This window comes from Pipistrellus kuhlii, unplaced genomic scaffold (assembly GCF_014108245.1).
Source record: "Pipistrellus kuhlii isolate mPipKuh1 unplaced genomic scaffold, mPipKuh1.p scaffold_m20_p_8, whole genome shotgun sequence".
NCBI lineage: Eukaryota > Metazoa > Chordata > Mammalia > Chiroptera > Vespertilionidae > Pipistrellus > Pipistrellus kuhlii.
In genome coordinates, this window is record NW_023425584.1 from 2,089,898 (window position 1) to 2,105,086 (window position 15,189).

Genomic DNA, 15,189 nt, shown 5'->3' on the forward strand with positions numbered 1-15,189 from the left:
TTGCCTGGAACTCCAAAGTGGCTGCTAAGTCTTGAAGCAATGAAGCCCGCAGACGCCACGTCAAACTCGCATGATGAGGAGAAAACCCCGAATGCTGCCTGCTGGGCCACTTTACAGCCCCTGACCCAAACCTCTGTGACTGAGCTTCCCAGTCGCTTCCAGTGAGTGACCTTTGGACCTTTCTTGAGGGCGTGGGGATGATTACGGTTGTAGTCAGTAGGCACAGATGTTTTTATTCCCCCCTCCCTCTTTCTCACCCTGTGTTTTTTACTGTGGAGAATCTGTGGAGCTTGGTGAATGAGCTTAAAGACTGTGGGAGCAGGCTGCCTGGGGTGATTGTGTGATTCTGGGAAAGTTCCTTTATCTCTCTGTGTCTTCATCTTCTCACCTGTAAACCCCGGTAATGGCTCCTGCCTCACTGGGCTGATGTGAGGACAGAATGAGTTGGCAGGTGGGCTGCACACAGGAGGGGCTGGACCGTGGCTGAGGCGGCTCCGCACCAGCCAGGAGCTCCGAGGCCGCCCTGCGTGCTTCCCCTGCTCCGCCCGGGGATCTGAGAGACGGCCATGGCCTGTTACCCCTGGGGCGTCTGTCTGCTGTCCTCCCATCCCCTCACCTCTGCCTGCACCTCCTGCGTCCATCATCCCCACCAGCTCGCCCTCCTGGCTGGTCCGCTCTTTCCTCTGTCTGCGTAGCTTATCACCATAGCGATTTCACTGCCTTCAGATACACACCCAGAAGCGGGGCTGCTGGGCTGGGTGGTAATTCCATTTTTCATTTTTCTGAGGACCCTTCATACTGCTTCCCGTTGCGGCTGCACCAGTTCACACTCCCACCTGCAGGCACAGGGCTCCCTTTTCTCCACACCCTCGTTCGCCACCCCGTATCTCGTGTCGTTTTGATAACAGGTGCCTGACAAGTGCAAGGTGATCCCTCCGTGGCTTTGATTTGCATGTCCCTGGCGACCTGAGTGTGGGCACCTTTTCATGTCCCTGTCGGCCATTTGCATGTCTTCTTTGGAAAAAGAGTCTATTCAGTTCCTCTGCCCACTTTTCTATTGGGATTTTTTTTTTTTTTTTTTTTTTTTTTTTTTTTTTTTGCTGTTGAGTTATATGAGTTCTTTGTGTATTTTGAATATTAATCCCTTATCGGATATATGCCTTGCAAATACTTTCTCCCACTCCCTGGGTTGCCTTCTCATTCTGTTGTTGGTTTCCTTTGCTGGGCAGAAGCTTTTCAGATGGATGTAGTTCAATGTTCTTCTTGATAAAGGCCCCCGATATCTGTCTTCCCTCCCCCTCCCCACTCATGGGGTCCCCCCGGGCTCGGCGCCTGTCTCACAGGCCTTCTCACGCGTTGGGTATGTCAGCATCCCCTCCCCCATCAGGCCTCTCTGAGTGCTGCCGGGCCAGCTTTCTCATGCTCCTCTCTTTGTCCTGCTGGTCCCAGTGGCAGTGCCACCTGTGTTGGTGTTACGTTTTTTATTGGCACCGGCATCAGGACTCTCCTGGTAACAGAGAGTAGAAAACAAGCTAACATAAGCTAAAAGTGCATATCTTGTGCCATTAACTGAACCAGAGACGTGGGCAGCCGCTCCGGCTGTGAGTCCAGTAAGTGGGCCCGGTGAGAGTATTTACACCCCGGGAATTGGCAGCGCAGAGTGGCCATACAGGGGTCTTCAAACTACGGCCCGCGGGCCACATGCGGCCCGCAGAGGACTCTGATCCGGCCCGCCAGGTTTTTTGGGCAGTGAGCGCAGCCGAGGTGTTACAGTAGGAATTAGTAGTTCATATAGTCCGGCCCTCCAGCTCTCTGAGGGACGGTGATCTGGCCCCCACTTTAAAAAGTTTGAGGACCCCTGCAAGTAGTGGTGGCTGTTCCAATACAGACTCTCTTTTGGATCCTGAAATTTTAGTTTTCTTTTCTTTCGTGTTTCATGACATGTTATTCTTCTTTTGAGTTTTTTCCCAACCATTAAAAATGTGAAAACCAGCTGGTCCAACGGTTGTGGGTTATTGTTAAGCTGATTAAAAATGTGAAAACCATGATGGAACACGCCTTTCTCTCCCGCTCCTGCCTGGGCACCCGTGTGTCCACGGCAGGACCCCAGCTTCAGGGGGAGTAATTGTCAGCCTCCCACGGCCCGGGCTGGCCAGCCGGAGGGATGACGGCCCCTGTACCCCCTCTGGCATTTCCCTCTGCTGTTTCCAAAGCAGAGTCTCCGCTGCTGCTGGACGGAGCCTCTGGCTCGTGTTCACGGGGAGGAGATGGACAGCGGATTACTCAGGACCGACCCAGCTGCACCTTTGCCTGCACTTTGGTCATAACGTGTCCGCGTGGTGCCTCCTGCAGCCCCTGCCCCCCCTGAGGAGGAGCATACGCACGTGCAGCCTGGGGATTCCTGACCCAGCAGAACCCCCCTGCGGCACCTGCTCCAGAGTTGCCACTTCCGGCTTCCTTTTCTTTTTCTTTTTTTAATATATATTTTTATTGATTTCAAAGAGGAAGGGGGAGGGGGAGAGAGAGAGAGAAACATCAATGACGAGAGAGAATCATTGATCAGCTGCCTCCTGCATTCTCCCTACTGGGAATCAAGCCTGCAGCCTGCACATGTGCCTTTGACCGAAATCAAACCCGGGACCCTTCAGTCCAGAGGCCGATGCTCTATCCACTGAGCCACACCAGCTAGGGCCCGCTTTTGGTTTCTTTATCCCCGAAAAGAGAAGTTCCCAGGCTTTGAGACCAGGACAGAGGAACGATCTCCTGCAAGACTTGGACTCCATGTAGGCTCTCCATCCACAAAAGAGAGAGCACTGCGCTCCACACCTCCAAAGACCCTTGTAGCTCACACCGACATTTCAGGTTTGCTGCTGCTGCACTTTGTAATCTTCCCGGGGTCCCTCCAGGATGCAGGTGTTGACACCAAGGATCGCTAAGAGCCAGAAGACTTTGCAGTTGACCTCATTTCCATTTCTATTGAAATGTCTGCTTACTCGGCAATTCCACGTCTGCATATACACCCAAGAGAACTGAATGCAGGGTCATCAGCATGTGTTGGCACACCACAGTCCTAGCAGCGCTATTCACAATAACCAAATGGTGGAAACAACCCAAGTGGCCATATCTGGATGAATGGGTAAACAAGATGCAGTCTGTCGTGCGGTGGAATATTATTCAGCCATCAAAAGGAAGGGGATTTTGACGTGTGTGCCACGGTATGGACCGACTTTGAGGACATTGCGCTCAGTGAGAGAAGCCAGTCATTATGTTTCCACTTGTATGAGGCACCCGGAAAAGTCAAATTCATAGAGACAGAAGGAGAAGGGTGGGTGCCAGGGGCTGGGGTCGGTGGGGAGGGAGTGTTTAATGAGGACAGAGTCTCAGCTTGGGAAGATGAGAATTCCTGAGACGAGGGTAGTGGTGGTTGCACCACAGCGTGAATGTCTGAAGGCCACTGAACTGTGCAATGAACAGTGGATAAAGTGGTGCATTTTCTGTTATGTATATTTTACCATAATAATAACTTGAAAATGTCTGCTTGCCCAGAGCCCAGTGTCTTCAAAGGCTTTTGGCAGAACTAAAGCCAAGCAACATGTCAGAACATCCCATCAGCTCACTTGCTCATTGATAACTGTAATCAGGACAGAGGAAAGCACCCAGCCAACCCTCTCCCTTATCTGCACTAATAATAAAAGATGCAAATTGACCATACCTTTGTGACACCCATCACCCAATCAGGAGTGAGTATGCAAATCAACTCAACAAAGATGGCAGGTTAATTTGCATACACAGGTGCCGAGCAGCCAGGGGCAGGACACTTGTGTCATCACCATGGGAATGATGCAGATGTTCTGCATCACTCCAGCTGCTCTGGGCCGCTGGGCAGCGTGGGAAGGCGGAAAGGCTGCTCTGGCCAGAGTGAAGGTGGTGCTAGCAGCCAAGGGAAGGAAGGCCCATTCTTGCATGAATCTTCCTGCATCAGGTCTCTAGTTCTTACATAAACGGGCCGGGAGACTAGATCCTCTGAGCATCACAGTGCGGACTCTGCTCAAATACCATAAAGTCACACAACATGTCTTGTCCCCAAACAAGCCAGCTGATGGCTCCAGCTTCCTTCTGAACATAGGCACCTCCTCCCCAGATTTTTAAAAATATATATTTTTATTGATTTCAGAGAAGAAGGTAGAGGGATAGAGAGATAGAAACATCAATGATGAAAAAATCATTGATCGGCTGCTTCCTGCACGCCCTCCACTGGGGATTGAACCGGCAACCCGGGCATGTGCCCTTGACTGGAATTGAACACAGGACCCTTCAGTCCGCAGGCTGATGCTCAATCCACTGAGCCAAACCAGCTAGGGCCTCCCCTAGATTTTAACGAAGACACGACAAATGGAACTGCCTCTCCACGCGTCTGTACCTTGCTCCCAAACAGCGCCCAAGGACAAGGTCCAACAGCTATCAGCCATCACTGAATAACAACAATCTTTGAAGTAAAATTTGAAGAGAATACATGGATGACAGCCAACCATCCCCCCACCCCCAAAATAAAGCACCCCACTCTCCTAAGCAGATTCAATTATCTCTTAAAAAAGCGCTTTTTTTTAACACCTCAATGCAGGCAGCAGACTCAGCTGGTGAGGATGGCAGTGCATAAGCAAGCAGCCAGGGCCCGGGTGGAAACGAAAATACGGACTGGCACGGCCACGAGCAGCCGGCCCTGGCGCCGTGCTTGGCAACGTTTAGAAATGGGTGTCATCCTTCTGGTCCCGTCGGGAGCGTTCCCCACCCTGGAAAGCATATTGGAAGAAGCCTTCATGATCCTCTCATTGCAAAGCCACGCGGACAGCGTCTCTGTGCTCGACACAATGGTGTTCTTTTTTAAATTTTTAAAAAATGTTTTATTGATTTTTTACAGAGAGGAAGGGAGAGGGATAGAGAATTAGGAACATAGATGAGAGAGAAACATTGATCAGCTGCCTCCTGCACGCCCCCTACTGGGGATATGCCCGCAACCAAAGTACATGCCCTTGACTGGCATCGAACCTGGGACTCTTCAGTCTGCAGGCCAAGGCTCTATCCACTGAGCCAAACTGGTCAGGGCGCACAGTGCTGTTCTGAGTGGAATCCGTGGAATCCAGCAGCTCACGCACAGGAAACATGAGCATGCGGCGAAGAGAAGGCTGCCCTTTCGCCTGTAAACTAACTCAGGTTCATTATGAAAAAGTGAGAAAATACAAAAAACAATAACAACATTAAAACAACAACAACAACAACAACAAAAAACACACACAATGCGCCAAAAAAGAAAGGGGAAACAAAACAAAGGAAGACACATCCATCGCCTGCCGCTCGGAGAGCGCCGGGTGGTGTCCTGACTCTTGGTGGTGTCCTATTCCGGGTGAATGTGTGAGAACAGGAACATGGTCCCAGCTCAGCCTGTGACGTGGCATGTCCCCTGGACCCGGTCCTCCGGGCGGGTTCCCTGCAGGCCTCCCTGCCCTGCCTGTGGAGGCCTCCGGCGAATCTCTCCCCCAGGCCCTTCCCTCACTCTCCAGCCTGCCCTGCGGGCATTTCCACTGTTTCCCTCTCCTCCGGAGTTCCTGTGTGCAGCCTGCAGGGCCTTCGCGCCCTTCTGGGGACCAGCAGCCCGCCCCACCGGACCCCAATTCCCCGGCCAGACTGTGGCCAGCGGGGCAGAAGCCTCTGCAGGCAGCTGCCGCTCACCGGCCCCCAGAAAACGGCTCTTGGGGCCCGGACCTGCCTGGAAGTGACTCGTTTGCCATGGGAAGGAATTTGCACGGTTTTCCGTGACAATCACGGTTCCCGCTCTGCCGGAGAAAGTCACAGGCAGTTGTTCAAAGGAGGCCAACCCCGGGGGAACACGGCCCCAGCGGAGGAGGCGGGGCTGTTTCCGGTGCCCAGAGGTCCCACACTCTGAGCCCGGCTCACCGAAGGGCCAGGAGCGCCCCCCTTCTGCTCTGAGGGGCTCGGTGAGGTCTTTTGTCTTCTCAGGACCAAGGCCAGCCCTGGGCCAGCCCTGGATGCCCAGGACCCTCTGCCCCCTCTCTGCCGCGCCACCTGCCTGTGAGCCTCACCCGCTCCCCAGTGGCAGCTGGGCCCTTGTGACGGAGAGGTGAGCAGGGGGGACAGACCCGGGCTCCCCGAGAGGAAACGGGCGTGGAGGGGGAAACCACTTGGGCCAGGGTTGGAAGGTCCGAGTTGGAAGGTCAGCCTCCTCTGACCTTCCTGCTGCCAATCAAATACTGCCCGCCCCCGGGCATCCTGGTGAGGGTGGGAGGAAGAGAGACAATGATGCTTCTGTGGGTGGGCGCAGTGCCCACCTGGGGGTGCTCTGGGAGTAACGAGGCAGCCAGCACACTGGCTGGGCCTGCGTGTCACCGGCCGGCCCGGCCCGCATCCTGAGCTCAGCCTGGGACTGTGTGTGTTTGTTCCCGACAACCTGAGCGAGGGACACGCACCTTCGTCCCCTGGAGGGGCCCGGGGTTCGAGGAGCAGTGAAAACGCCCATTTCTAATGAGCGCTGGTGATCCAAAGCAGCCGCACCTCCCTCTGCCATAAAATAATAAGCCCATTGAGGAGCCGCACGCTGTTCTGGCCCAGCCTGTCGGCAGATGGGGAACCGCCCCAAACAGCTCCGGGCACACCAGGTGGGGCACGGGCAGTGCAGGAAGTCCCGGGCCTCCCTGGCTCGGCCCCGCAGCTGGGGCGAGGGTGAGGGGTGCTCCTGGAAGGCTCAGCTTCCTGCTGGGCACTGAGCCCCCGATTGGACCAGGCACCAACCCAACAGTGACCCCTGGCTTATGGGGGTGGCTCTGACCCCCAGTTCTGAGCAGTGGGGTCTGGAGGTGTTGCTTCCTCGCTCCTGGGCTTTGGGGTCACAGGAAGCGTTTGTTTCCCTGGCATTTGGGGGCAGACGGAAAAGAAAAGGAAAGTGCCTCTTTTCAGCCGTTCCCACGGGGCCACCACGGCCACCTCGGGTGGGCCAGGGTGGCATTGCTGGAGGGCCTCCCTGGGGCTCCCTCTGACCCCCACCCCCACCCCGGCCCAGTGCCAAGGCGGGGCCCAGTGGGTGGGGGGGAGCCCTTTCCAGCCGTGCCGGGCCCACGTGCCAGCCCCACCCCGGTGACGCTCCCGCCTGCACGGGCAGGCCGCCTGGCACCGCCACCGGCTCCCGGCTGCCCGGCGGGGCTGGCAGAGGAGGCTGAGCTGGGAGCCAGCCCGGGTTCTGCGGGCCCGGGGCGAGCAGCCCGTGACCGGCAGGCACGTGGGGCCGGGCAGGACTCTGCCTGGCAGCCTTGGCTCCGTGGCCCGGAGTGCCACTCCCGAGAGCAGCCCCGCCTCTGGCTCACTCCGGCCAGCACGCCACAGCCACCTCCTAGGTCGTGGAAGTCACGGACGACGGGCGAGGAGCAGAGGTGGCGGGAACAGGCATCCCGCCCCAGGCATACGCTGCAGACGGTGCGGGGACCTCAGTCAGACACGCCGGCCTCGCCCACCGGGGTCCCGCAGGCCTGAACCCACGGCCGCTCGCTGTGGCCGCCAGGGAGCCCGCGGTGCCAGCTTCTCCAGGCAGGGGGTGTGGTGGGAACTCCGCGGGCAGGGCTCCCCTCCTGGGCCTTGCGTTCTGACGCTGGGCCAGGCAGAGGGAAACGCTGGGGGGACGGGGGCGTCGAGGAGGGCCGGTCAGGGTGGGTGCCAGGGAGGCCCCCGGGGATATCTGAGCCTAAGGAAGCGACGGGCAGAGATGGGGGTGCAATCCTGGCCCAGGGAGCAGCGTGCAGGAGCCTGAGGAGGAGCCGCCGGGAGAGGGTGAGGAGCAGCCAGGAGCCCTGCTCCAGGGAAAGGCAGGTGCCCAGAGGGAGGAAGTGACAGTTTTCGGGAAGGTGTCGCTGTGTGACTGTGTGTGTCTGCCTTGTAGCCAAAAATGGAAATGATGCTCCCCCCCTCCCCCCCCGCCCCACTGCAGGGGAGAAAAGGGAGGAATCAGGACCCAACCCAGCCATCCTCCATGTCAGCATCCTCCATGTCATCCCCAAGCCCTGTGTCTTCACCACACGCGGGGCCTGACCCTGCCATGCTCATGGGGCATCCCCAGCCCATGGTCTACACCAGACGCTTCCCTTTCCCCATTAAAACTGACCTGTCCAGGGTCCTGCTATCAGTCAGTGAGGGCCTCCACTTCGAAACATCCGAGAGAAAACATTAAAACCCATGCTCCTTCCTTTATCCCTTTATTACCCTACCTCCTGTTCATCCCTGGGATTGCCACTTGGGTGTCACCTCCTCCGAGAAGCCTTCCTGGAGTCCCTAAACAGGTCTGGGTCAGGCTGGGTTGGGCACACACCCTTCCCAACCTCCCACTATCACAGCAGCACATTCACAACTCATTGCGTCAGAGGTTGCGTGATTTCTGTGCCCAACGAGCACAAGCGCCAGGAGGGAGGACTCCATCTGTCCTGTCCATCACGGCATCGCCAGGGCCCAGCACAGCGATATAAAACTGATGCTTGATGGATGCCCGAGGGCCTGGTCCGGGGGCAGCTCCCAGGGAGCTGGGCGCCCGTTAGGAGTGGCCACGGGTCTTTGCAGAAGCCGGAAGGAGCCGAGTTGGCTGTGAGCATCTTCTGATCCTGGAGAGGCTGAGCAGGGCTGAGCCGTCGCTGGAGAGCTCTGGACAGGCCCCGAAGAGTGGGCACGGGGGCTCAGGGCCTACATAGCCCCTGGGGGTGGGGGAGGCAGGGCAGTGAGGAGGTCACCGGGTCCCCCGCCCCGGGGAACTGAGCTGCGACATCTGACTTGAAAGGATGCCTCTGCACCGGGCGGGGCCCCAGAGGGCATGTCTGACCTCCGGTCTCCGGAGTGGAGGCCACCTTCCACTTTGAGATTCCTATCGCGGGCTTTCTCAGTAGCGAAGGGACTCAGGTGCCGGCGGGCCAAAGGGAAGATATGCAAGTGTTCATTCCAGGAGGAGATTCCTCTTTCACAACGAGGAAAATGTACTTATTGAGCAACTACCGCCTGCAGGGCAGCAGTGTGTCCCCACCTCCGCTCCTGTCCCCGTCCCCACCTCTGTCCCCAGCACATGGCAACTCCTAATCGGGCCTCTCCCCTGAGGGGCACTCATTTTGACCTGTACATTTTGACCTCATTCAGGTTTTTTTGTGTTTTTTTTTTTTTTCAGAGAGGAAGGAAGAGGGAGAGAGAGACAGAAACATCCATGAAGAGAGAATCATGGATCAGCTGACTCCTGCAAGTCCCCCACTGGGGATCGCTCTATCCACTGAGCCAAACCGGCTAGGGCCTCACTCAGTTTTGATGTTGAGACCAAGCAAGGACTCCGGACCCAGCCTGCCTGCGTTTGGGTCCTACCTGTGCCACATGACCTTGCCAAAGTACTTAGCTCTCTTTCTCAATTTCCTCCTTTGTAAAATGGGAACCTGGCTTCAGCCAGTCATAAAGAGCCACATATTGTATACTAATTCCATTTATAGGAAATGTCCGTGTTAGGTAAGTACATAGAGACAAAAGGCAGATGAGTGGTTGACAGGGACTAGGGGGAGAGGGGAATGTGGCTCATGAGCTACAGTTTGCCGACCACTGATACCGAGTTTCTTTTAGGAATGATGAAACTATTTTAGAATTAGGTGAAGCTTAAAGAGCTATGACTTACAAAGAGCCTGACAGGTAGAAAGTGGTTTTAAGTCATTGTCAAATAAAACTCACCTCCAAATGAAGGTGTACACACCAATAAGCTTGGAAAAAATATATTCCTAATACAATTTTGAAGTGCAGTCTCATTGCTGAATCTCACTGTCTGTTGTGTACTTTTCATAAGTAATTATGTTGTGGATAACATCGTTATAGTGCAATATAAATTACGTAGTGTATTAAGTGTTCATTTGTTACACTTCAGCATGTATTTGAGCCTTGCTTCAGCATTTCTTATTTCTATTCATTCACTCACTTATTCATTCACTCATTCATTCATTCATTCATTCATATTTTTGCCATATAGGTGTGCCCCCCCCCCCCAAAATGGGAGAGGCCTCAGGGCTCTGAAATGCACCTGGGGCGCTGTCCTTGACTCAGACAGTTTTAGACAGAGGATCCGGATAACAACAAAAGGTGAGGCTTAATGCAAAGGCATTCAGAAGGTGAGACGGGATGAGGTATGTGACCTTTGTTCGATTGGCAGAGAGCCAGGGGAAGTCTGGCTCTCAGGCCGTGTGGTCTCCTTATTTGCCAAAGGCCGTTACAAGTAAAGTCAAGCAACGACCACAAGGAAGATTCGGGGCAGCGAGCGGCAGGCATCAGGCCTTGTGGAGGGTCCCCTCGGCAAGACCCCCAGTGTGCGGGCCAGACGGCTCCCTGGGAGGATGATGGGAACTGCTGGCCAATTCCCATGGTGTAAAGACTCCCACCATGGCTTCCTTCGGGCCTCAGACGTGCTATCACGGAAGCCGGGGTTGGGAGGAGGTGTGCAGTAGCCAGTGTAACACACTATTTCTGTTATACAGCTGCAACAGATGTGTGTAACCTCAAAGCACAGGGAACAGCAACAGTAAAATGATTTTAATTAGAAAAAATATTTACGTTGTTTTCTAAGTATTTTAAGTAGAAAAATTTGGGATTTAATCCCGCATTTGTACCAAAGGCTACTTCCTGACTCCTAGGAGAAATGAGACAGAGCCGGCAGGTTTTCGTTTGTTTTCTATGTGCCTGGAGTCTTCAAGAGAAGCAGGGGCAAAGGTGGAAGTCAGTGGCCGGCTGGGTGGTGGTGGGGGGTAAAGGTTGCCATTAGACAGCCTCTGAGGAATGTGCACCTCAACCCCTGTCTGTGAAGTGGTGGTGGTGGTGGGGGGGGGTTTCTCAAAGAACGTCTGGGCTTGCTCAGGTGATGGGAAGCCTGCTCTGCGGTCCCCGGCTGACGGGCCGCCCAGCAGCTCCTCCGGCCTCAGCGAGGGCGTTGCCTGGCTTCCCGGGACTCCACGTCCCAGCTTCCTGGTGGATGTCGGAGCACCGCAGGGCGATTGCGTCCCTTTCCCAGACCTTCGCCTTCTTCCCCGTCGCCACGTGCAGATCGGCTGATAACCACGGACGTGCCACTCAGCATCTCCATGCCAGCCAGTGTTTGTTTTCTTCGGTGTTTACTGGCTCACCTTGGTCATCTGACAAGTACTCTCTGGGCCTGTGTTGTTTGTCCAGCGCGGTCAGCACACAGAGAGGGGTGTGTGGGAGGGGGTTGGAGGAGTTCGGAGGATTGGGGAGGCTCCCCTGCTCCCGCTGGTAGAGCCTGTCTGATGGGATTCAAACCAACTGGACTACAGTGTGTTTCCCAGAAAAGCCCTATGTTTGCCCAGCCTCTAGGCCTCCCATGATGGTGCTCCTTCCGTCTGGAAAACGCTTTCTCTACCCTTTCCCCCTGTTGGCTGGGGCGGGGAGAGGAATAGGACAGGCACCCTTCCTTTAGAGAACCCCTACTCTGAGCCAGCCCCGAGGGACCCCGGCTGACTAGGGCACAGTTCTTGTCCTCAGGGAGCTTACAGTCACGGGGACGATAAAGCCTGGCACCTGGGAGAGCAGTCTGTCGGGGGCCGGGCGGGGCATCAGGACACATTAGTCATTTCTCCTGGGCTGGGGAGTGGCCTTCTGTGATGACAGATGAAAGGGAGCTGCCAGGTGGCCAGGACGGGACAGGAAGGGCACTCTTGGCAGAGGGAATGGCTTGAACTCAGGATCTGAGTCAGGGGGTGTTGAGCTGAAATAAAAAGCCCAAAGCTCCCTGGCGGCGGATAGGATGTGCAGGCCAATCTCCTTAAGGGGAAGAGCCTGAAACGGCTCCGCCAAGTAAAAGAGGCCGAAGGCAAAACATGTTTGAAAATAGGGAGGGAGAAATTCAGCATGGATTCTGGATGCTTCCTATTGTCTCTCTGCTCTCCTGTGGTTTTAAATTTAAAATAGTTGCGGGTATTACCTGCTGCCCACGCACCGCTCGGGCTGCAGGGGGCGCAGCCTCAGACACACACGCTCCCCGGCAGGTTAGTGGGCGGGGCCTGCTGTGCCCTGCGGAGCTGACCATTGGCCAGCGGGGCTGTCCGTCACGGCCCCCCGCCCCCGCTCTACGTCACATGACGCAGCCCATCATGGCGGCGGGAGCGCGGCTGCCGGGGCCCGGGGTTCCGCAGGGCTGCTGCCGTTGCTGCTGAGAGGCGGCGGCGGCGGCGGCGGCGGCGGCGAGGCGGCGAGGCGGGCGGGCGGGCGGGAAGGATGGTGGTTCTGCGGCCGGAGCGGCGGGTGCGGACCGGGGGCCGGGCTTGGCCGAAGCGACGTGCGCTCCGGAGCCGCCGGCGCGGTGCGGCTGAGGCGGCGTGAGAGGAAGGAGCGGCGGCCGGACGCGCTGACGGAAGGCGACCCGAGCGCCGGCCCGGGCCGTGCGGCGGGCGAGATGCCGGGGCGGCCGGCGTCGCTGCTGCTGCTGCTGCTGCTCCTGGCCGCCCGCAGCGCCCGGGCCGTGCCGCTGCCGCAAACAGGTGCAGGTGAGCGGCGGGGGGCCGCGGGCCGCGGCGGGGCCCGGGCTGCGGGGGCTGCGGGGCCGCGGGGGCCGGGCTGCGGGGCGGCGGGGGTTGGGGGACCCGAGCTGCGGGGCCTCTGGGCCCGGGCTGCGGGACGGCGGGGCTGCGGGGCCGCGGGGCCCGGGCTGCGGGACGGCGGGGCTGCGGGGCCGCGGGGGCTGCGGGGCCGCGGGGGCCGGGCTGCGGGGCGGCGGGGCCCGCAGGGACTGGGGGGCCCGGGCTGCGGGGCTGTGGGGGCCGGGCTGCGGGGCTGCGGGGCCCGGGCTGCGGGGGCCGGGCTGCGGGGGCTGCGGGGCCGCGGGGCCCGGGCTGCGGGGCTGTGGGGCGCGGGAGGGAGGCTGGTGCCGCAGGCGCGGGGGCGAGGCGGTCGGGCTGGGCGGGCGGCGAAGCGGGCAGCGCCGACCCCTCCCGGGCGGGCGGACTGCGGGGCCGGCCCCAGACCTGTTGCCTGGAGGTCCTCAGCCCATCCCTGCCTGGCAGAGGTGCCTCCCTCCCCAGACGCACCTGCCCCCTGAGCGCCTCCTTTTCTTACAACGAGGACCGCTCCTCCGCTCTCAGCGCCCACCCCAGCGCTATCGCCCGGGGGCTCTGCGGAGCCTCCCGGCCCCGCAACTTGCTCTGAAGTTACACATCCACGGCAGACGCCGTGCTTCTATTCGGGTTGAATCTCGGGGGATGAGAAGGACACAACTCTATAAATATCCCTATGTTAGGAAGCCAGTGATTAGAGTAGCGCCTTTGAATAACTATTGACAAAATGGCCTGAGGGTGATTGAAATTTCTATTTTGGCCAGGTCTGTGATTTTCTATTTTAGCGATGCCGTTTTCATTTGCGGTTTATTTTCCGAGATAAAACACCAGCCCCAGAAAGCACCCCAAGCTGGGTGTCCTTTTTTTAAGGAAAAAAAAAAAATCTAGACTAATTTGTCTTTACCATCTTTGAAATGAAGAGACGGAAATTCCATAGAATTTTGTGTATTTTATTGTTCTCTGTTTGTTAAATTTGTTGGGGTGGCATTGGTCAACATGAGCACATAGGGTTCAAGTGCGGTTTCTATGTGTACCAGGTCTGTATACGGCACTGTATGCCCACCACCCAAAGTCAAGTCTCCTCCTGTCACCATCATAGAATTTTCGAGTTGGAATAGACCATAAGGAAAATTTAATACAATTTCTTCATTTTTTAGTTGAAGATATGGAGGCCATGGGGGTGTCAGATGACCTACACAAGGTGACGGCTGTATTGTAGGTAGAATCATAACTAAAACCCAGGTCTTAGATCCCTGCTTGTGTGATTCAAGGCTTGTGACTGCTTAGGAGTACTTTGGAAGTTGAGGGTTATTTTAAAATGCTGGTAATTGGGGACCAACGTGGACCTTACCATCCCCAGCAAAGATGTATTTTCAAACACGCCTGCAGTGAAGGCTATATGCAATTATTTTCAGAGCTATCTCAGGCTATGTCATTGAGTATCCTTTAGTTGCGTATTAACTATTATCATTGTATCACATAATGTATTGCTGAATTTCTGCCACTGCCTTAGATCAAATATTTGTAAGGTGAATTCTGTTTTCTGATGTAATAGATAAGAAGAGTGGCTATTATTAGAAGTGTAAAGGTAGGCCAGGTAGGAGTCACAGAAAGTATCTGGCAAGTTATAAAAGACTGTATGGCCCTAGCTGGTTTGGCTCAGTGGATAGAGAGTCCGCCTGGTGACTGAAAGGTCTTGGGTTCGATGCTGGTCAAGGGCATGTACAGGGGTTGAGGTTCCATCTCTGGTCGTGGACGCGCAGGAGATAGCTGATAGATGATTCTTTCTCATTGATATTTCTCTCTCCCTCCCTCCCTTCCTCTCTGAAACACACACACACACACACACCCTGAGTGGCAGATTATTATGATCTCTGAACGCATAATAATCTGGCCACTCAGTGTGTGTGTGTGTGGGGTGTTTAAAAACTATATGGAAAGATTTTGATACTGGTATTTTAAGATATTGATGGTTAAATTGAAAATTAGGCCCAGAGTAGGATAATGGATAAAGAGTGGAAGGGATTCAAGAAGTTTCCAGATGACTTGCACTTAATCGAATATTTTTGTATTTTGAAAAACGGATCCTATGTAGGAACCTGTAGAAATTTGCCTTTCTATTAATCGCTTAATGTGTTTTTTTAATGGTGGTATAAATAATAAAATCTAAAATTTTTGAGTGCTGGAAAATTAGGAAAATTAATTAGTAAATAGAAGTATCAAATCTTGACATAAATGATTAAAAAGTACTTGGTGATTTATAGCAGCTTTTTACAATTTTCCTTCATATTTTGTTGCTTGGAAGGTAGATGGTTAAACATGATGTTATGACTGACATGTAAATAAAGTTAAATTCTAGCCAAAACTGGTTTGGCTCAGTGGATAGAGCGTCAGTCTGTGAACTAAAAGGTCCCAGGTTTGATTCCAGTCAAGGGCATGTACATTGGTTGCGGGCACATCCCCAGTAGGGGGTGTGCAGGAGGCAGCTGGTTGATGTTTCTCTCTCATTGACATTTCTAGCTCTCTATCCCTCTCTCTTCCTCTCTGTGAAAAATCAATAAAA

General features: G+C 55.5%; 1 protein-coding gene across 7 annotated transcripts in view; it reads left to right on the forward strand.

The window, feature by feature from the left end:
• Positions 1–12,152: 12,152 nt before the first annotated feature.
• The window catches only part of LMTK2 (lemur tyrosine kinase 2), a 71,932-nt gene continuing 68,895 nt past the window's right edge, over positions 12,153–15,189 (forward strand). For 3 of the 7 annotated variants that reach the window (XM_045576807.1, XM_045576808.1, XM_036424308.2), the window contains exon 1: positions 12,153–12,560. In XM_045576807.1, the coding sequence (XP_045432763.1) occupies positions 12,470–12,560 (91 nt within the window). In that variant the 5' untranslated portion in view covers positions 12,153–12,469. The remainder of the gene's footprint in view (positions 12,561–15,189) is intronic. The other 4 variants (XR_006740722.1, XM_036424307.2, XM_036424310.2 and 1 more) reach the window with 3 other exon arrangements.